The sequence below is a fragment of the Pristis pectinata genome, chromosome 16 (assembly GCF_009764475.1).
Source record: "Pristis pectinata isolate sPriPec2 chromosome 16, sPriPec2.1.pri, whole genome shotgun sequence".
Lineage (NCBI taxonomy): Eukaryota > Metazoa > Chordata > Chondrichthyes > Rhinopristiformes > Pristidae > Pristis > Pristis pectinata.
This window is the reverse complement of record NC_067420.1, coordinates 38729457-38753107: the sequence shown is the minus strand read 5'-3', so window position 1 is coordinate 38753107 and position 23651 is coordinate 38729457. Positions and strand designations below refer to the sequence as shown.

At 44.9% G+C, this 23651-nt stretch overlaps 1 protein-coding gene across 1 annotated transcript in view; it reads right to left on the bottom strand.

Annotated features, from left to right (window-relative positions):
• The window catches only part of LOC127579049 (transcription factor E2F1-like), a 34387-nt gene extending 18180 nt beyond the window's left edge, over positions 1-16207 (bottom strand). The window contains 5 exon segments of the mRNA XM_052031681.1: positions 1484-1707; positions 2943-3033; positions 9396-9518; positions 9983-10217; positions 16179-16207. Coding sequence (XP_051887641.1) covers positions 1484-1707; positions 2943-3033; positions 9396-9518; positions 9983-10217; positions 16179-16207 — 702 coding nt within the window.
• Positions 16208-23651: the final 7444 nt, after the last annotated feature.

Sequence of the window (23651 nt, the reverse complement as noted above, 5' to 3'; positions counted from 1 at the left end):
AGCACGGGTAAATCAGTAACCGGTGGATAGAGATTTAAAATGAAGTTAAAAATAAAATAGGGAACAGGAATAATTCTCCACTAGACAGCTGCAATCAAGGTTACACTGCCTGAAGGGCTATAGCAGCACAGTGTTTAAATTATTGCACTGGTAGCCAGGGTTCTGGACCAGTGTTCCATGGTCATGAGTTCGAATCCCACTATTTCAGCTGGGGAATTTAAGTTCATAACTAAATAAATCTGGATTTTTTTTAAATCTTGTGTTAGTAACATTAACCATCAAAGAATGTCTTACGAGGATGGGTTGAGCAAGCTAGGGCTTTTCACTCTGGAGAGGAGGAGGATGAGAGGTGACCTGATAGAGGTGCACAAGATGATAAGAGGCATAGATCGAGTGGGCAGAGACTTTTTCCCGGGCGAAAATGGCTAACACGAGGGGGCATTTTAATTTTAAGGTGACTGGAAGAAAGTGGAATGTCAGAGACAAGTTTTTTTTTATATACGCAGAGAGTGGTGGGTGCGTGGAACACACTGCCTGCAGAGGTTGTGCGGGCTGATACATTAGGGACATTTAAGAGACTCTTAGATAGCCACATGAACGATAGAAAATTGGAGGGTTATGTGGGAGGGAAGGGTTAGACAGAAATTAGAGCAGGACAAAATGTCGGCACAAAATCATGGGCCGAAGGGCCCGTACTGTGATGTTCTATGTTCTAATGGGATTGTCGTAAAGAATCAACTGATTTACCAATACCTTTCAGGAAGCAAAGATGCAAACTCGTACAGTCTGTCCTACTCCGGTCCTAGTAATTTGGTTGACTCTTCACGACCTCCTTCATTCAAGGGGCAATTAAGGACAGACAATAAAGGCAGGTATTGGCAGTAATTTCCACATCTCACAACTGAATAAAGAGACATTCAGGAGAAGGGGATGAACTGGCCAAAAAGCATGGTGGGACTGTACCAAAGACCTAGCCCAGGGGCAATGGGCCAAATGACCTACAACATAATGAAAAACACAATGACGCTGGAGGAGCTCAGCAGGCCAGGCAGCATCTGTGGAGAAAAGCAGGTGGTCGACATTTCAGGTCAGGACCCTTCTTCAGGACTGAAGATAGGAAAAGGGGAAGCCCAATGTATAGGAGGGAAAAGCAGAGCAGTGATAAGTGGACAAAAGAGGGGGGGTGGGGTGGGCACAAGGTGGTGATAGGTAGGTGCAGGTAAGAGATAGTGATGGGCAGGTGTGGGGGAGGAAGGGAGAGCAGATCCACCAGGGGATGGGCCAAAGGTGAGGAGAGAAAGGAAAAAAAGGCTAGGAAATGGAAGCAGCAGCATGGTGGGGCGGTTTTGTTGAAGGGGGATTAGGATTACCTAAAGTGGGAGAATTCAATGTTCATGCCTACAACACAAACCTTTTCATTCAATGATTCAAATGCTTTAAACAGAGCAGCAGCAGGAACCTTAGTCAGTACTGGCCACAACACTTACAGCCATTGGATGTGGTTCTTGGATTTCTTGGTGATGAGCTTGATGCCCTCTAGTACGTTGGTGATGTCGTAGATTCTGCGCTTCTGCACTTCGAGGACCTGGGCTGCCCAGTTCAGGTCCAGCACGCCATCGGGAGACTGCCCCAGCAACTGGATGAAGCGCTTAGTGATCAGACTGAGGGAAGTATCATACCGTGTCTTCTCCACTGGCGACTTCAGGGCTGACAGTGAGGATAAGCATAGAATTAATAGCCTACACTCAGCCTACGCTGGGATAAATGCTCCACACAAACCTCCTCCCAGAACATTTCATTGATCCCATCAGCAGTTCCCCTCTCTCACTGGTGTTGATCTGACCTCTTCACGACTACTCCACAATCTGCATTTATATAACAAGAGCCTTTTAACCAATCTCTGGATGTCCCAAGGCACTTTACAGCTAATCCTATACCTTTAAAGTGTGGTCACTGCTATAATGTAGAAGTAACAACCAATTCATGCACAGCAAGCTCCTGTACATAGCACCAAGATTACTTTTTCCATTGATACTGATTGAGGTACCATCTTGTGTTTGATTAATCATTTTTCACAATACTGGTGGCATCACTGGCAAGAACAGCATTTATTACCAAACCCTAAATGCCTTTGAATGGTAAGCTGCCTTCCTAAACTGCTTCAATCCTTGTGGTAAGAGAACTCCCTTTCAAACTGCTGTCACAGGAGCTTGAGAAAAAAGGCAAGGCAGGGTTAATGCTTCATCCGCAAGAAACATCCCAGGCAATGCAGCTCTCCCACAGCACCAGGGAGGCAGCCTGGATTCCTGTGCTCAGAACCTCAACTTCCTAACTTAGTGGTCCTGAAAAATAAAATGTACAACCACAATAGACAAGAACTGAGAAAGAGAAGACTAAGCTTCACATACCAGGACCAGAGTGTAATTAAATCACCCATTTCAACAAAAAAGTTATTTAATTCCCTATCAACCAAGGGGTGCAGTAGTTATTGAACCAGCAACTCAGAGGTTGCGAGCTCACACCCAACTAATATGGCCCACTCCCACCCCGATTTACCTTCTAATAATCCACAAGTCCCTTGATGATGACTGATCTAATCTTGTACTTGGCTCCACATTCCTGCCTGTTCCCCATAACCCTCGAGATCAAAAATTTACCTATCGCAGCCTTGGATAGACTCAGTAACTCAGCCTAACGGGGCTAAAGAATCCCGAGTTAAAACACTCGGGAGAAATTCCTCCTCGTTGAAGCTGTAAATGGGTGAACCCTTATCCTGAAACTATGACCCCATTCCAGATTCCACACAAGGAGGGGGTACATCCATCAGGTCACCTCAGTGTCTAATGCTTTCTGTAAAATCAAGTCTCCCATTGCTTCTTTCTCCTGGACAGGGAACTTACTGTATCAAAAACAAAATGGGCCAGTTATAAGTCATACCATACCTCTACCAGAAGACTTGCCCTTCCCTTTCACAGTCTCCACCTCCACAGCCAGATACTGATGGTCACTCTCCAGTTCCAACTTCCTCTTCACCTGTGAAACACGAGAAGAAACTACGTGACAGTCCACTCACAAGTAGAATAAGGTACACAGAGAAGCAGGCCATTCAACCCATCCAGTCCATGCTGACACTCACGCCTCCTGCTGTCTTCCCTCATCCACATTTAAACCCAACTCTATTCCCTCGCGCACCCTTCCCTTGAACGTGACTGCGTTATTCACTTCAGCCACTCCCTGCAACACTCCAAGGTCAACGTTCTCCGAGTAAAGAGATTCCCCACTGAACGTGAGGGCAGTAGGCATGGGCTGTTTCCAATTCCTCTTGGCCAAGTCCCATGTGTAGAACATTGCTCTGAATTTTAGTTGAACGGGCAGCTCCCTCTTCTGCTTTCAGACAAGGACAGTGCATTGGACTCGGGGCCTGCACATCACTTCAGAAATTGGAGGGCAAAAATAAGGTGGGATTAAACAATTCAACTGAGCATCCCAGGCGAGATCGATCACCATGCTCACTGCCGATTTAGGCAAAAGCATTTGAAGTATAATCCCTCGGAGCACCCAGTACTGAAGAGCACAGAAGGATTCCAATCCACATTTGCATCAGTTCACAAGGAAGGGAAATGGAACCCTGCAAGATGCCACAGAGGTAGCGTCTAAACTTTTAATTTTAGTACAAAGCATTCCAATAATTCACTGTGGAATGAGGAAGAGAACTGACGATTTGGACCAATGACCCTTGGTAGAACACCCCATTTCTATCTCCACAAAAAGCTGCCCAACCTGCTGGGTATTTGCAGGAATTCCTTTGCTTTAAGATTGCCAGCATACCATGGCATTTTGCTTTTGAAAGAGTTAGTGTTAACACTTCCTTTATACTCGTCTCCGTTCCAGAGGATCTGACTCGTGCCACTCTCGGGAAGCGTTCCTCCCACGCTGGACCTTGCCAGGGGTTCATGGAGCTGCTGGCTGCCCTGCCCGCCAGCCCCTATCGATGTCACAACGGTCTAGCCCTTGTTCATTCACACTCTCCAACCTGCACTCCTTCTGTGGCACAAGTGAACATTGTGTACACTATTGAAGGAGGTAAACTGGGGAGAGCAAGGGTATTGGGCGAGACAGGGCAGTAAAGTCATCAGTGGGAAAGAGATTGCACTTTGCAATCTAATAACAAATGTTAGCATAATGGTTATGTCCCTGAACTAACAATCCAGGGGTGTGAAGCATTGACCTAAAGACATGGTCAAATCCTGCCATTCCAATTGAGGAAATATAAATCTTATTAAATATGGAGCAATAAGTTATTTACAGTAAGTGACCAGGAAAGCAACAGATCATCTTTAAACCATCTGGTTCACCAAGGTCTTCACCCAGTTTGGCTTGTGAGAATGGGACTGCTGGGATTGCATGAACTCTCTGGACTGAATGGCCTTCATATTGCAATAAACACCTGTTTGTGCTATTTAGTCAAAACAGCACAATCTTTTAAACCTCATGTGAAAATCGCATACATTTTCCAGCAGATATGGAGAGGATCCTTGGGGATAGGATTTATGAGCATTTGGAGAAGCACGGTCTAATTAGGGACAGTCATCGTGGCTTTGTGCGAGGCAGGTCACATCTGACTGATTTGAGTTTTTCCGATGAGGTGACGAAGGTGATTGATGAAGTTAGAGCAGAGAATGTTGTACACATGGATCTTAGTAAAGGCATTCGACAAGGCCCCACATGGTAGGCTCATCCAGAAAATTAGGATGCATAGGGTCCATGCTTACTTGGCTGATTGGATCCAAAACTGACTTGTCTGTAGAAGACCGAGGGTAGTGGTGGATGTGTCTTATTGTGGATGGAGGTCTGTGATTAGTGGTGTTCGGCATGGATCTGTACTGGGACCTGTGTTGTTTTTCTGTATGAAAATGTAGTGGGGGCGGTGGTGAGTAAGTTTGCAGATGACAAAGGTTGGTGGCATTATGGATTATATAGATTGCCAGAGAATACAGCAGGATATAGATCAGTTGCAGGTATGGGCAGAGAAGTGGCAGATGGAGTTTAACCCAGGTAAATGTGAGGTGTTGCACTTTGGGAGATCCAAAATAAAGGGAGAGTACACAGTTAACGGTAGGATTCTTGAAAACATTGATGAACAGAAGAATCTTAGGGTCCAGGTACATGGCTCCCTAAAAGTGGTTGATAGGATTGTAGAGGCATGCTTGCTTTTATTAGTCAAGGTATTGAGTTCAAGAGCCAGTAAGTTATGTCACAGCTTTATAAAACTCTGGTTAGGCCCCATTTAGAGTATTGCATTCCTTTGGGATGCTCATTCCTCAACCAGTGAATTAGTTAGGCCACGTCAGGAGCACTGCATTCAGTTCTGGTCACCTCATTATAGGAAGGATGTGGAGGCTTCACAGAGGGTGCAGAAGAGGTTTACCAGGATGCTGCCTGGTTTGGAGGACATGTGCTATGAGGAGAGGTTGGAAAAGCTGGGGCTGTCTTCTCTGGAGCAGTGGAGGTTTGATAGAAGTTTATAGAATTATGCAAGGCATAGGTACAGCAAACAACCAGTATCTTTTTCCCAGGATTGAAATGTCTAGTATTTTAGGTGAGAGGGGGAAGTACAAAGGAAGCAAGTTTTTTTTCCTTAATTCAGAGTGGTGGGGGCCTGGGATTTTAAGTGTTTAAGAGACACTTAGATAGGCAGATGAATATGCAGAGAAGGGAAGGATATGATCAATGTGTGGAGAAGAGGGATTAGATTAACTAGGAGTCATTGGTTTAATTAGTTCAGCACAACCTCGTGCAGCAAGTCACCATGACTACCATTGCCCCTGGTTAGAGGGCGCACAATTTAGAACACACAACAGTACAGCACAGGAACAGACCCTTCGGCCCACAAATGTCTGCACCAAACACGATGCCAAATTAAATGAAATCTCTTCTGCCTGCACATGAACAACCTTCCTCCATATCCATGTCCCTATCTAACAGCCTCTTAAGCACCACCATCACATCTGCTTCCATCACTACTCCTGACAGCCTGTTCCAGGCACCCACCAGTCTGTGTAAAACAAAATTTGCCCTGCATATCTCCTTTAAACTTTCCTTCTCACCTTAAATGCATGTCCTCTAGTAAAACTATAAAACTTTATTTATACAGCACGGTTAACAGGCCCTTCTGGCCCAACAAGCCCGTGCCACCCAATTACACTCATGTTAACCTACTAACCCGTACATTTTTGGAATGTGGGAGGAAACCGGAGCACCCGGAGGAAACCCATGGAGTCACAGGGAGAATGTACAAACTCCTTAGACAGCAGCCGGAATTGAACCCCGATCACTGGTGCTGTAATAGCGTTATGCTAACCGCCACGCTACCGTGCCGCCACCTGACTAGCACTTGACATTTCTACCCTGGGGAAAAAGATTCTGACTGTCCACCCTACCTACGCTTCAGGCACTGGCTGACACCACTCATCTGAGCAGAAACTGCAATCAAACATGGCTTTATGGCTCAATATCGCACTATACAGTTTTCAAAGCCAGCACTCTAAAGCCCAAGGATATTTTGAAAGCTATTTTATGAAACCGCATATTTCACCCCTCCATAACATGGCTGCCCACCTCTCCAGAGGAGATAAGTTACCAAGTCATCGATGTGGAGGCACTGCTGACCCAAGGACTTTGGAGATGAGCTCAGGCTTCTGACACAGGTCCTCTGGTATTTAGACAGAACACTTTTGAAACTAGACTTGACAACACAGGAGGTAGGCTGCTTTCAAATGAAAAAACTACAGCAATTTAACAAGTTTAATAAGCTCTGGGCAACTAACCAAACGTTTTCCTTTTAAATTCACTGCAAGTAAGCTTTTGCAAGTCAAGATTTATTCTGTGTCAAAGCACACTGTGTGCCACTAACCAGGACGATGCTGTCTGCCTGTGATCCCTGCCACCGCAATTCTTGCCTCATCTCAGGCACACCACAGGGGGAGCAGAGTGGGAGGGGATATACTTTCCCTGGGGATCCTGGCCTGGATCACCCCATTCCTGTTACAATTGAAGGCCCTTTGTTTTACTTTGCCTGTGTGCGAGGCACTGATTGTCAGCTCGGTGTCTGGAGCAGCAGCCAGCCTGAGCGACAAGCTCCCTGGCTGCACTGGTCACCAGGGTTAACTAGGCCTCAAATTTCTACTGCTGCCCAAGGTGGCCAGGCCCAGGCAAGGATTTGAAGTGCAAAGCATGCGACAACATCTTGCATTTTGGTAACACCTATGGATATACACATAGCTATGCAATTACAGGTAGAGAAATACACAATGACAGATACGCACATGCTCGCACAGACCCCTACATGTAGCTCAATGTCCGTGTGTACATGTATGGGCATGGTTTACTGGGATACACACATACGAGGGACACACGCACACACATGGGCACAGTCTACAGGGATACACACATATAGTCATACAGCACAGATACAGGCCCTTCAGCCCAACCAGTCCATGCTGACCACAGTGCCCACCCAGCTAGTTCCAATTTCCTGCGTTCGACCCATATCCCTCTGAGCCCCTCCTCTCCATGTACCTATCCAAGTACTTCTTAAGTGATAATATTGTACCTGCCTCAACCACTTCCTCTGGCAGCTCGTTCCATATACTCACCACCCTCTGAGAAAAAGTTGCCCCTCAGGTCCCTTTTAAATCTTTCCCCTCTCACCCTAAACCTATGCCCCCTAGTTTTGGACTCCCCTACCCTGGGGAAGACTGTAACCATCCACCTTATCTATGCCTCTGATAATTTTAAACATTTCTACAAGGTCACCCCTCATTCTCCTACATTCCAAGAAATAAAGACTGAGCCTGGCCAACCTCTCCCTATAACTCAGGCCCTCTAGTCCTGGCAACATCTTTGTAAATCTCTACACTCTTTCCAGTTTAACCACATCTTTCCTATAACAGGGTGATCAAAATGGTACTCCAAATGCAGCCTCACTAATGACTTATACAACTGCAACATAATGTCCCAACTCCTAAGCTCAATGCCCTGACTGATGAAGGTCAGTGTTCTAAACACCTTTTCCACCACCTTGTCTACCTGTGATGCTGCTTTCAATGAATTATGCACTTGTACTCCTAGGTCCCTCTGTTTCATTACACTCCCTAGTGCCCAACGAGTCCTACACTTGTTTGACTTTCCAAGATGCATCACCTCACACTTATTTTTATTGAAATCCATTTGCCACTCCTCGGCCCACTTCCCGAACTTATCAAGATCCCCGTGTAATCTACTGTAACCTTCACCATCAACAACACCTCCAAATTTCGTGTCATCCACAAACTTACTGATCAAGCCTTGTTTATATAAATAACAAAGATCCCAACACCAACCCTTGTAGCACACCACTAGTCACCTGCCTCCGTTCCCATCTCCAAGCCAATTTTGAATCCACCAACTAGCTCTCCCTGGATTCCACGAGACCTAACCTTCCAGAACAGCCTACCATGCAAGATCTCAAAGGCCTTGCTAAAGCCCAAATAGACAACATCCACCTTTTTGGTTACCGCTACAAAGAACTCTAAAACATTCATCAAACACATCCACACACGAAGACATGCTGACTCCTCATCGCCTATCCAAATGCTGGTAGATCCTGTCCCTCAGAGTTTCCTCCAGTAACTTCCCCATTACTGATGTCAGTCTGACTGGCCTGTAGTTCCCTGGCTTGTCCTCGCTACCCTTCTTAAACAACGGAATGACATTAGCCACCTTCCAGTCTTTGGGAACTTCACTAGAGGCTAACGATGCAGCAAATATCTGCACAAGGTCCTCTTCTCCAGCCTCCCACAAAGTCCGAGGATGCACCTGCTCAGGCCCTGGGGATTTATCTACCTTAATACGCTGTAAGACTGTAAATACCTCCTCCCTGGTAATATGAATGTTATCCAAAACATCTCCATTTGTTTCCCTTCTCCCTTGAGCGATCACAATTTTCTCCTCAGTAAACAGAGGAGAAATATTCATTAAAAGTCTCCGCCACCAGCAAGCAACCCCCTCCCCCCCCAACCCATCTCCTGTGGCTCAAGGTGGCCATGCAGATGGGCACGACCCACTGCGGTTGGGCACATGCACACACATGGGCACATCATCCACGGGGGGATCCACACATGCACATGGACATATCATCCACACATGCACATGGACATACAGTCCTATGTGCACACATGTACGAACGCATTCATTGTAATAGTTACATACAAATGCAAGGCTGTTTAGTTGCAGAAGGATATAGATTGATATAAAAACACTGAGCCCGAATCATTGTGATGATCATGGTGAATTATCATTGTACCCCCTGTCTCGCTCTCTCTCTCTCGCACATGCACACAGTCAGCTCAAATTACCGGAGGGCGTCCCAGGGGCGGCCGCTGCCCCCACTCGGCTGACCCGGGACCCTGGGGAGTAGCAGCGAACAGCAGGACCCTACGCGCCGCCTCGGCGCCAGCCCTCTCCTCCTCCTCCTCCACCTCCTCCTCGGCCGCCGCCGCCGCCGGCCGCCACCGCCACCTCCACCTCGGCCCGGCGCTCCCCGGCGAGGAGAAGATCAGCATCGACATGGCCGGCAGCCCGCGGGGAGCGGCGTCGGGCTCCGGCTTTATGGCAACCGGGAACGTGTCTTTGGACATTGTTTCCCCCCCCCTCCCCTGTTAAACAACGGGAGCGGAGGGAGGGTCCCGGCGCTGCAAGAAAGAAAAAGAGTCTTAAAATGTTATCTTTTCGGCGGCAAGTTGTGGTCGTTGCTGCAATGCAAAGTGACCCGGGTGCTCGGTCGGTGCAGCGGTCCCGGGCACCGATGCCGCGGCGGGAGGGGGGTGGGGGGGGGGGGGAGACACAGCCTCCAGCCCCGCACCCGATCCAGGAAGCAGTCAGCACCGCACTGCCACTTTTACGCGCCAAATATTTGCCGCGAAACACCGTTGTAACAACCCACGCCGGCCACGCCCCCTCCGCCCGCCCCGATTGGCCGGCGCCCTCCCGCCCCCCTCGCCCGATTGGCCGGACGCCGCGTCACTCGCCGGCGGCCGGCGGCGCCCTCGGAGCGGCAGGCGGGCGCGGCCAATCGGCGGCGGCGCTCGGCCCTTTCCGGCGGCGCTGCGAAGGCGGGTTGGTTTGAAGTTGCAGAGGGGGGAAACCAGGAAGTGGCGCCCCGGCTCCCAGCTGCTGCACTGAAGCCACAGCAGGCACACTGGACACGGATAGCTCACCTCCTGCCACTGAACCCGCACTAAATCTTAAGCACTTTACTTTACTCCATAAAACCTGTGCTAAATAAGGGTTGGTATTGCTTTATTGTTGTCACATGTACCTGGGTACAGTGAAAAAAACTTTGCATTGGAATTGGTTTATTATTGTCACTTGTACCCAGGTACAGTAAACAACTTGTCTTGCATACCGTTCATACAATTCAATTCATTGAGGTATACAAATTAAAACAATACAGAATGCAGAGTAAAGTGTCACACTTTGTACTTCTGACACTTTACTCTGTACTGTTATTGTTTTTACCTGTACTTCATCAATGCACTCTGTACTAACCCAATGTAACTGCACTGTGTAATGAATTGACCTGTACGATCTGCATGCAAGGCAAGTTTTTGACTGTACCTCGGTACAAGTGACAGTAATAAACCAATACCAATACAGAGAAAGTGCAGTGCAGGTAGCCATAACGAGTTTTGCATGCTATCCATACAAGTCGTTTCAAAACATAAGTGCATCAAGGTAGTTCAAAGGGAAAAGTAATAACAGAATGTAGCAAAATGGAGACATGAGGGACTGCAGATGCTGGAAATCGGAAGCAACACCCAAAATGTTGGAGGAACTCAGAAGGTCAGGCAGCATCTACGGAGGGAATGGACAGTCGATGTTTCGGATCGAGACCCTTCATCTGGACTCAAGCACCCAGATGATAGGTATCAATCCGAAATGTCGACTGTCCTTTTCTCTCTGTAGATGCTGACTCACCCCCGCCCCCCCCCCCCTCCCCCCCCCTCCAAGTTCCTCCAGCACCTTGTTGCAACAGAAATGCAGTATATAGGTGAAACAGTTGCAGTTACAGAGAAAGTACAGTGCAGGTAAACAAATAAGGCCAATGGCAAGGTAGATTGTGAGGTCAAGAATTCATCTTTAACGTATAAGAAGTCTGGTCAGAGTCCTAAAAACAGCAGGGGATAGAAGCTGTTCTTGAGCCTGGTGGTGCATGTTTGTATCTTCTGCTAGATGGAAGAGGAGAGAAGAAAGAATGTCTTTGCTGCAAAGGGTCTTTGATTATGCGGGGTGCTTTTCCAAGGCAGCGAGAAGTGTATTCAGAGTCCATGGAGGGGAGGCTGGTTTCTGTGATGGACTGGGCTGTGTCCACAACTCTCTGTAATTTCTTGTGGTCTTGGGCAGAGCAGTTGCCATACCAAGCCGTGATGCATCCAGATAGGATGCTTTCTGTGGTGTATCAATAAAAACTGGTGATGGTCAATGGGGACATCGGTGTTAGAATTTTAGATTTTGTCCTGAAATAAAAACAGAAAACACTGAAAGTACTCAGCAGGTCAGTCTGCATATGTGGAGGGAAGGAAGCAGTTAACGTTTCAGGTCAATGACCTTTAATCAGATGCTGCCTGACCTGCTGTGTATTTCCAGCACCTAATTTTTATTTTAGGCTTCCAGCAGCTGCAGTGTTTTATCTTGATTTTCTATATTTAACTTCAAGTTTATTGTCATAGGCTAGGGTATAAATGACATGAAAATTAGTGTTTTGTAGCAACAACACAGTACATTACAAACACAAGTTAAAATTAACTTGAATTAACATAAACTATACATAACTTACGTAACATATGTCTATGTTATATAGAATAATGTAATCAAAGAATGTTAGAATTTTATGTTTAATCCAGCAGGTTTTGCGGAAACAAGTGCTTATTAATTAATAAAATGTCTTAGTAATTATAATTTTTTGTTTCCATTAAACTTACTGGACTAAATATAAAATGCTTTATTATTTATTATTTCTATACAAACTGCTGGGCAAAACATTTTTCTATTTTAATCAATATATTTTCTTCCACAATGCCTGAACCAAATAGCTTATCAGTTACTTATTTTATTTTAGTCCACAAAAGTGACAGGACTAAATATGAATTAACATCACACAGTTATCACACAGAGAATCAGAATAAACAGAACTTTTTTAGCCTGGCTGGATGTAGCTAGCGGGTACCCCAAGGATCAGAACTTAGCTCTCAATTGTTTATGACTTATATCAGTGACCTGAAGGAGGGGGCAGAGAGCAAGATATTCAGGTTTGTCAATGACACTGAAGTGTAAAAGATAACTGGAAATGTAAGGGTTAATGACTGGAAATGTAAGGGTTAATGGTGTACAGCTATTCTTCCCATGGCGTGATATTGCCTCAACCATGACGCGATTATAGTTATGACTGTAAAACCTCCAGGTGCTGGTGAGAAAGAAAGAAGTTTTAAGACATATCTTGTTTTGCTAAAAGCTTGCTGTAGCAACTGCCTTAGTAAGTGCAACTTCCCACAGAGGTTTCCCATGAATTGGGTATAAGAGGAGGGACACTAACCTGCAAATCTCTGAGTGGGGATCAGTACAGAGCTCGGGTTACACTATTTACTCTTTCTCTGTATTCCTCACTCCCGCTAGTGTTAAACTAATAAAGCATTAATCGTAAGCTCTTCAGTTCTGCTGTTGTCTGATTTATTGGAGTGTGGGTCGACTTTCACAGCAGCAGGCGGGAGGGCATGTTACAATGAGGATATTTGGACTACGAAGAGGACAGAGACAGACTGAGGAAGTGAACGAAAATTTGGCAAATGGAGTTTAATGTGGGAAAGTGTGAGGCTATGCACTTCAGTTATAGAAATCAAAAGGCAGACTTTTAATTAAGTGAAGAAAGATTACAAATAACTGAAGTGCAGAAAGACCCAGGTGTCCCCTTGCATGAATCGCAGAAGGTAGCAGGCAGGTTCAGCAAGTATTTAGGAAGGCTAATGACATATTTGCCTTTATCGCAAGGAATTTTGAGTTTAGAAAAGGCAAGTATTACTATTGTTATGGTAAGACCACCCTGGGTTGCTGTGCACAGTTTAAGGTCTCCTTATTTAAGAAAGGATGCACTGGTCCAATGAATTCACGAGGTTAATTGCTGTTTTATTGCAAGCGACTAAAGAATTTAGATTGGTATTCTTTAGAGTTTAAAAGAATATGGGGTGATCTTATTAAAACATATAAAATCCTAAGGCAGCTTGACAAGGTAGATGTTGAAACATTTCCACTAGTGGAGAGGCTCAAACGTGGTTAAAGATAAGAGGGTGGTCATTTAAATCTGAAGTGCAAAGGAATTGCTTCTTACAGAGGGTGGTGAATCTCTGGAATTCTCTTCCCAATTGGATTGTGAAGGCTAGATCATTGGCGGTATTTAAAGAGGTAGATAAATTTTTGAAAGAACAGGGAATTGATAGCTACATGGAACTGGCTCAGAAAAGGAAGCCTGGGGGAGATCAGCTATGATCATATTAAATGTCGGGGCAGGTTTGAGGGGCGCTGGTGGCCTCCTCCTGCTCTTATTTTATTGTGTTCTTGTGCTTGTATTAGAAACAAAATAAAAGCAACCTTTCACTTCTCTCCTCTCTCCCGCAGGCAGACTAGTAAAAGCCCAAAATTCTATCCTTGCAACTGTGTAATTTTTTGTTTGCAGCACTGAGTAGCAAGTCATATAACACGTTTGTGGTCCATTTTTCCAAAGTAATCACTTTCCTTAACAACCTATCCATTCTCTACAGCAGACTCTGATGCTCGAAAACATTTTTGCAGGGTGCAAAGTCTTTCTTTCATGTTCATCACACCAAACTACAGGCAAAGCTCAAGCCTTATACATAAGATGCAAGGACCCAGTGTGTAATACATTAACAGCATCTGCAAAATCAAACATGCAAATAGATGTACAAATCATCACAACACTTAAATGCTCAAAATACCATCTTTACTTATGCTTTGCTTTAAAATTTGAAATAGTTGCATAAGAGAGAATACAATTTAAAAAGAGACTCCCATCTCTCAATAAGACAACTGGCTGATAGAATCTAAAATCAAAATACTGCAATTGTTGGAAATTTGAAATAACAAGAATGCATAAAGTACACAGCAGGTCAGCCTGCATCTGTGGAGAGAGAAACATAGTTAAACATTTCAGGTGGTAACCTTTCGTCCATCCTGGGAAGTGTTGAAGGAACATAAATTGTAAGATTCAGAGAAAAGGGAAGTGACTGAAAGGGAAGGTCTGCATTATGGTGGAAATCAGGAGATGTCACAGGTGATGATGCAAGGTGAAGGTGAGTAGCAAAGGAACAGAAAGTAATCGATTGATCCAGAGGACACGTCGATGGGAACAGCGTTACTACTATCCAGAGTTGTTGAAATTGTTGTTGAATTGGGAAAGCTGTATTGTGTCCAGGCAAAAGATGAAGTGCTGTTGCCTCAGCTTCACACTGCGTTTCATTGGAACTGTGGAGGAGGCTGGGGGCAGGGAGGTCAGAGTGAGACTGCAGTGTAGAGCTGACTGCATCCACTTCACCGCTCCATGCCAAGATTAAGCAATTGGGTTTCTAGTGTGGAACTTCCACACAGGATCCCATAGTGGAGGTTGTATTACTTCGCAAGCTTTTTAGCTCAGTCCCCTCCTGTTCCTGCCTCAACCAAGGTTCTATGTTCCTGAGCTGACAGTTTCTACCTGGATCCTTCTGTGGAGTATGGAACTGGAAACACATCCCATTTCCCAAGGAACTGGAAACTCCAACCCGTTTCCTGTGGAACTGCCCCTCTCTCCACTTGCTTAATTATCTGCCAGCTGGTGAAAGAAGAACTACTAGTAGTCTAAAAACTGCTTCTTTGTTCATATCCAAAAATTTTGAAGAAAAAAAATCTTCTAAAAAGATCAATTCCATCGGAATCCCCAAAGGGCAAATGGACGTGTTTGAAGAGAGCTAATTTGCAGGGGTAATGGTGCGATATCTGGGATGTGAGGTTAGACAGTGCTGTCAATGAGCTAACACAGGCAGCTGGGCCAAGTGATTTCTTCCAGCACTATCAGATTGTATAATTCTTCTCAGTTTGCTGACTAAACAGCACCATCTGACTGGGCATGGATATCGCCCACAAGCTATATTCACAGCTGATAAGTCAGTTGTTAGCTTACATTACTGATCAATAAAAAGCTGCTCAGCCATTGCTAGACTGAGCTCTTGGGAAGGGGTGGGGGGGGGGGGGGGTTGCGTTATCTGGTGCAAAGTTCAGCCACAACAGCTCCAACCTTCTTTCGCTTTCATGCAGTTGTGTTGCAGTTTTATTGGTCGAAGCAGGGTGATACGTGCACACCACTGCAACTGGCAAACAGGCAAGATAGGAAAGTCAGTTTCTCTACCTACACACTTCGGACTGTAAATATACTGAAGATTTCATGAGCACACAACATGGAGGCGGTTAAAAAATATCCCCAAGGACATCAATCAATGTACCTTAAATAAAGTTTTGTTTAGGATCCTTAATGGCACTATATTGCAGCAGAACAAATGTTTCTCTTTTATCAGGCACTTACTGAGTTCAGTATAAGTGGGGGAAAAAATCAAGAATTGGGACACTTTTTATTTGTTCACTGGATGTGGATGTCACTAAGTGAGTGGTTTATTGGGCCATCTCAGTGGGGACCTGAGAATGAACTATTGTTGTGTTTCTGGAGCCATGTACCAGCTCAGACCCAGGAAGGCAGATTTCTCTCACTGAAGGACATCAGTGAACCAGCTGGTTTTTTACAACAGTCAATAAAAATAAAAAAAAAACCTGCTGATGATGAAAACTTGAAACCTAGACTGAAACTGAAAAGTATGAACAATCAGCAAGTCAGGCAGCTTCTGTGGAAGGTTCCTCCACTGCCAGGGTGAGACTAAATGCAAATTAGAGGAACAGCACCTCATATCCCCCCCTGGGCAGTCTACAACCCGATGGCATGAACACTGAATTCTCCAACTTCTGGTAACCTGCTCCCCCTCAGTCCCCTTTCTCTCCCCTCCTGATCCACCCCGTTCCTCCTACCCCCACCCCAGACCCCACATCACCCGGTCTCTTTCACCTCCTCCATCCCCATGGAGCCCATACCCCACACAGCCCTCCCACACTGTCCCCGTGTGCCCTCCCCGCCTCCCTCGCCTGATTGCATGCTCCGCTTTCCTCTCCGATCGGATTCCATCATCTTCAGCCCCTTTGACACTTCCACCCGTCACCTCCCAGCTTCTGGCGCCAGTCCCACTCTCCCCTCCTCCATCTGCCCATCACCCCTCCTCACCTGGATCCACCCATCACCTGCCAGCTCTGGCTCCAACCCTTCCCTCCATCTTCTTATACTGACTGAAGCATCTCGACCTGAAATGTCAACTGTCCATTTCCCTCCACAGATGCTGCCTGACCCGCTGAGTCCCTCCAGCATCTTGTGTGTTGCTCCAGATTCCAGCATCTGCAGTCTCTTGTGTCTCTGTGGAAGGAGAAACTGCTAATCTTTCAGGTCCGGGACATTTTTATCATTTTTACAACAATATGGTAGCTTTAAGGTCACCATTACCTATCCTAACCCTTTAATTCACATTGAGTTTACTATCTGGATTTAAAAATCTCAATAAGCAATGGTGGTATCCAAACCCATCTCCAGTCCAGAACTCTGGCCATTAGTCCAGTAACATATCATGGAGACACAAGAGACTGCAAATGCTGGAATCTGGAGCAACAAACGAACTGCTGGGGGAACTCAGTGGGTCAGACTGCGTCTGTGGAAGCTGAGAGATAGTCAACATTTCAGGTCGAGGCCCTGCATCGGGACGGAGAGTGTAGAGGGGAGAGAGCCAGTATAGAGGAGGTGAGGGGGAGGTGTGAGGTGGGGCTGGCAGGTGATAGGTGGAACCAGGTGAGCAGGGGGATAATGGGTAGGTGGAGCCAGGTGAGGGGGAAGGGAGGGTGTAACCTACTATGTTCAAACTTTGCACAGGAACCCTATTCCAAGATCTGAGGGCGTAATGTCAATGCATCAGTGAGGGACAGCTGCACTGTCAGAGGTGCCTTCCTTCAGGTGTGTTGGTAAACCAAAACTCCCTCTGCCATCAAGAGCAGCAAGGTAATGTTGCAGCTCTATAGAACTCTGGTCAGACCACACTTGGAGTATTGTGTTCAGTTCTGGTCGCCTCATTATAGGAAGGATGTGGAAGCTTTAGAGAGGGTGCAGAGGAGATTTACCAGGATGTTGCCTGGATTGGAGAGCGTGTCTTATGAGGATAGGTTAAGCAAGCGAGGGCTTTTCTCTTTGGAGAGAAGGAGGATGAGAGGTGACTTGATAGAGGTGTACAAGATGATGAGGCATAGATCGAGTGGACAGTCAGAGACTTTTTCCCAGGGTGACAATGGCTAACATGAGGGGACATAATTTTAATGTGATTGGAGGAAGGTATAAGGGGGATGTCAGGGGTAAGTTTTTTTACACAGGGAGTGGTGGGTGCGTGGAACGCACTGCTGGCGGAGGTTGTGGGGGCAGATACATTAGGGACATTTAAGAGACTCTTAGATAGACACATGAATGATAGAAAAATAGGGGGCTATGTGGGAGGGAAGAGTTAGATAGATTGTAGGGCAGGATAAAATGTCGGCACAACATTGTGAGCTGAAGGGCCTGTACTGTGCTGTAGTGTTCTATGTGCTATGTTCTGTGCTCCTTAGGCACCGATCCAAAGAGCAGCAGAGGGATTCTCCTGGATGTCTTGGCTAATAGGAATTTCTCCTCCTATGCTTGACATAAAAAGGTTGTACTGACATCAGGCTATCTGTCAAATGGACACATCCAATGATTTATAAGGCAGCTTCTCAGAGGATACAAATATCATGTTGTTTCATTTGCCATCCACCCAAAACTGGCTAGAAACCAGTTTAGCCTTTGGTTAAAAACTCAGACCCATTACTGAATCCAACACGTTCTAACTTAGGATCCTTAAAGCAAAATATTGTCTCTTGTGCTGATTTCTGCCACTGGAAACGATTTGCTTTCTGGGGTCTGGTCTGACAGTCATTTGAATTGACTTTCAGAGAGGCTATTCAAGCTGTTGGAAAGTAGGAGGAAGGAAGAGACAACCATATAGGGACTGTGTGCTTTTCAGTCCATACACACAGACACAGGGTTTCTAATCAGTGACTGGTTTTCCCCATGTTTACTCAAAGGACAGAGGATGCAGTGCTGCATGACTGCTTAGCCAATGTCACAAGGTTTTGTGTTGTGGGTTCCAGTCACCCAGTCAATAAATTGGAGATCCACTTGCTCAGAATTTTAAAAAATAACCATTTCAGCAGTGTTCAATTTTCAAGCTATGTAGAAATGTTGGAATTTCAGGGTATGTATTCCATGGTGGCACTGTGGTAGAGGTACCAGTACCTAGAGTTATGGACTGCTAATCCAGAAACAAATTCAAATCCCACAAGAGCAGCCAATGTTTTTATATCCAAGCAATTAAATGATTCTGTAATTAAAAGCTGGGATCAGCAATGGTGACTTTGAAACAATCAAATTGTCATTTTAAAAAATCTAGTTTATTAATAGCCTTCGGGAAGAAAAAGGTCTGGCATCCACAACCAGTCTGGCTTGTATGATTCCAGACCTATGAATGCAGTTGACTCTGAGCCGCCTTCTCAATTCAAGGGCAATTTGGGGTGGCATTCAATACTGGCCTTGCCAGCAAGGTCTGTGTCCCAGGAATGAATAAAAACACATTTCTCCCACACACCACCTGAAACCATCCCATGAAATCATCCCAATTTCCAATTTAAAATTCAATCAGTTCATCACCCACAATCAGCCTCTTCTTCCTTAATAGCTACTTTGCCAAAAGCAGTCCTGTCGTATATTACCCAAGTCTAATTGTGATAGAACTGCATGACATGCAAGGAACCAATTATTGACTTCAGAAAGAGGAAGTTGGGAGACCAGATGCCAGTTGGTGGGTCAGAGGTGGAGAGAGTTAGCAGCTTCAAACTTCTGGGTGTTAACCTCTTGGATGACCTGTCCTGAGCCCAGCACATCATTACAATCATGAAGAAGGTGAACGAGCACCTCTACTTTCTTCGAAGCTAAAGGAGAGTTGGAATGTCAGCAAACACTCCAGCAAACTTCTACAGATGCACTGTTGAAAGTATCCTGACTGATTGCATCAAGGCCTGGTACGTCAATTCCGACACACAGGAATGAAAGGGCCTGCGGAGAATAGTCGACACAGCCCGGTCCATCGCAGGCACAGCCCTCCCCACCATTGAAAGTTTCTACAGAAGGTGCTCCCTCAAGAAAGCAGCATCTATCATCAAGGATCCCCACCATCTGGGTCATGCCTTCTTCTCGCTGCTACAGTCAGGTAGGAGGCTCAGAAGCCTGAAGTCCCACACCACCAGGTTCAGGATTATTATCTCATCTGTAGCCACGGTCATCAGCTTTGACTTAAGTGTCAACAAGATAGCTGACCACAGATCATGCTTGATGCTCATCTCAAGGGGAAACCATACGGCACACTTCCCTCAAACGTTAATGGACGGCAAGAGGGAGTGGGAGCCAAAGCCAATTCTCTCCCTCCTATCAATCTGTACAGGGACTGATTATCATCTCTAATACTGCTCCAAATGTTGTAGGCTGATGATTGAACTTCGGCCTTCCTTGTTCTAATGATCTAAGTGAACCCTTGATAAAGGATGTGTGGGAGGGGTTAGATAAAGTCCGTCGTGAGGAGGCTCGGGTAGATCATAAACGTCAGCACAGATCGGCTGAGCTGAATGGCTGTTCCTCTTTTCTGTGTTCTCTGCAATTCTTCTTAATAAATTCACTGCACATTTCGGGGAGGGTATGAAGAATACTGCAAAGAGCAAAGCAAGTACCTCAATAACTAGGGAACCTCTGAGGGGAATATTGAAATAAAACAAGTTAATTTCACCAAATGAGCAACTTCACTCCTCAGTTTCAAGAGATAAGTTAAGGCTGCAAGATCCCTGCTTTTAAATTGGCTCTAGTCATATTACTTGCTATTTTCGAGAGATAACACTGGTTACTCAGAAAAGCTGCAATTTCATCTAATTGGTTGCAGCCCATGAAAGGTGATCTGCATGCAGTAACATCCAATACTTCACCCAGAGAAAGTTTGTACCCTGCTTCAAGTCACATCAGTGACTTTGAGAGTCGGGAGTTGGAGTGAGACTTGGAGTGGGAGCTTTGAAAAGAGGCGAGTCTCTGTGCGTGTGCTTGTGAGGTTCACCTTGCAAGAGTCTACAAGAGACACATTTGTAAATTGTTAATAGGCGATTGGCTAATTAACAGCAGCAAATAAAAGGAAGGTAGGTATAAGCAGAGTGGCCATTTTGGGAGCAGCCATTGTTGGAGTGGACCAGGATTAGAGTGGGGGGACTGAGGCTTTGGCTCAAGCTGCATTGGCGAGAGGAAGCAGAGGCTAAGGTAAGTTTCTTTCTTTATTTGGTTTTTCCTTTAGTGCCAGGCCAGAGTAGTGATAATGGCTCCAGGGTCAGTGGTGTGTTCATCTTGTGAGATGTGGGAGTTCTGGGAAACCTCCAGTCTCCCTGATAGCTACATCTGCACGAGGTGCATCCAGCTGCAGCTCCTTACAGACTGTGTTAGGGAATTGGAGCTGCAGCTGGATGACCTTCAGCTCCTACAGGAGAACAAGGAGTTGTAGATAAGAGCTATAGGGAGGCAGTCACTCCTAAGCTGCAGGTGGCAGGTAGCTGGGTGACTGTCAGGAGAAGGAAGGAGAATAGTGGACAGTCAGAGACTTTTCCCCAGGGTGAAAGTGGCTAACATGAGGGGGCATAATTTTACAGTGAATGGATGAAGGTATATGCGGGATGTCAGAGGTAAGTTTTTCACACAGAGTAGTGGGTACGTGGAACGCACTGCCGGCAGAGGTGGTGGGGGCAGATACATTAGGGACATTTAAGAGACTCTTAGATAGCCACATGAATAATAGAAAAATGGAGGGCTATGTGGGAGGGAAGGGATAGATAGATCTTAGAGCAGGATAAAATGTTGGCACAACATTGTGGGCTGTCGAGCCTGTACTGTGCTGTAGTGTTCTATGTTCAGAATTTCCAAGCAACTGGAACTGTGCCACAGTGCCTATGAACATTAAGAGTTTTATAGTGATTTGTTCTTGAGTTGATGTTGGCTAATTGATGGAGATAAGCTACTTGAAAGTGTGTCGTTCCCCCTACTCCACCATAAAGAGACAGCCACGACAGAGACTTGCGTTGTATTTGAGAGACAGCTGGGTTAAATCCAATAATAGAAGCTGATATGAAAAAACCTTGGTATTTAGAGCTAAATTCACATATCTTGTATGCAAGTGATAATGTGCTTTAGGAATATTAATTCCCACCTCCCCAACCTCATTCAATATTCACCACCGAAAAGCACCATCACTTCTTTATTTTCGATTCCATTCTGGGGACAAATGTTTCTCAGCACTCTCCCACATTCAAGAGACTTTATTGCAAAAGAGATTTTTTTGCAGTCTCAAGATCTGAAAAGGACACCATGATGAACTACACTTTGGCCCGTTTTCCAACATGAACAAGAAGTCTGTAACAAACTTGGAAAACATACCAATGGTTCTTCACCAAACACATCCTCAAATAAAATGGACAAAGATAACCTTCATTAAAAAGTTACTGAATGTATTGATTAGCCGAGCTTAAAAGACACGTCAAAAATTCTAAGGGAGCTTGACATAATAGTTGCTGAGAAAATGTTGCCCCTTGTGGAGATATCCAGAACTAGAGGCATAATTTCAGAATATGGGGTCACCCATTTAAGACAGAGATATATAGACCAGTACAGCACAGGAACAGGCCCTTTGGCCCACGATGCCAAATTAAATAATCCCATCTCCCATGATCCAACACGTTTGTGGGCCTGTCTAAATGCCTCTTGAACTCTGCTATCATGCCCACTGTTGTATCATAGAAATAGTATGTTGGAAATATGGCCAACAGCTGTAACTAGTCATGGAATTAATGCTCCAATTATTACAGGTTTAGTTATTTCATAGTTTCTAAGAATCTGATCTTGCTACAGCTGTTCACTTTTATGAAAACTTTAAACTTGCTATTTTCTGCTAATTAGAAACTCACTGAAAATGTCAGATAGGAAAAAATGTACTTATTAGTATTTTGAATAGTGAAAGTTAAGCTGTCTAATCAAATATCATTTCAATGGGATATAAAGAGCTGATGGATTACGACTACAATAGTGAAGTTATACCTCAGGTTACAATATGCTATGTATTTTAATGTGTTTCAGTACTATGAACTTACAGTGCACATTTTTACAAGGCAAAGTAGAGCTCTGTAGAAAGAAGATTAAATGTGCTTGTTGGCTGTTAAGCTGTCCTGCTAGGCATCTTTACAAAGTCAAAATTAAGGGTTGGAATTGGAATGAGATGAGGAGGAATTTCTTCCCTCTGAGGGTTGCAAGTATTCGGAGTTCTCCAGCTGTAAAAGCAGAATCATTAAACATGTTCATCACTGAGTTAGAGGGGAGTCTAGTGGGGAACAGGCAGGAAAGTGGAGATGAGACCAAGTTCGTATCAGGCACGATGTTATTAACTGACACAGTAGGCTCAAGGGGTCAATGACCTACATCTATTTTTCATGTTCTTATAGACCTATGAAAGAATATTCCCCTAATAGTTGCTTTTTGGGAACAAGAACTGCAAGAACACTCACTGCCTGCACATGAAAGGCACTCTAATTAGTACTTAATGTATGTGGTACCTGTAAACACTGCATACCAATTGGTTGGGGGAGTTCAGGTGTGATTAGAGCTTGCATTTTTATCCTCAATTTTTGATTTAGTTTGGAAATGATTTTAATTTTTTTATTATTAGTAAGCAACAGAAGTTGGGTATTTTCAGATATTAAAAATGTTCACTTAAGGATTACATTAATGCTGAAGAATGGTCCTGAACCGAAACATTGACCATCTGTTTTTCTCCACAGATGCTGCCTGGCTTGCTGAGTTCCTCCAGCACCTTGTTGTTTTTTCATCTGGATTCTAGCATTTGCAGTCCTTTGTTTCTCTTACATTAATGCTTAATATTTATAAAGTGCAACTAGAATATAAATGGTAATAATAATTCAGAGACTAATTAAGGCCTTAGTTATTTTTTCAACAATTATCACTTTTTGTTGTTATAAATACCTCTTTCCCCCTTTTACCCCCTTGCTTCTTGCCCAGCCTGTTTTGTTTTAACCACCATTGTGCCACTGACCAGCATATCCCTCAGACAAACAAGATTGTCAGTCATCTGTGCACACATTTTGGAACCTGAAGCTGGGTTCCTGGATCGTTAGTCCAAGCCTCCAGTCCAATAATACAGACTCTACTGTCACCACTATACTCTCTGGATAATAAGCAATCACTCGTTATATTTGCAAATGACATTGCTGGACTGAAGAACATTCAAGCAGCCACTCACTTGGTATGGCTTGTGTTACAGTAACTATACCCT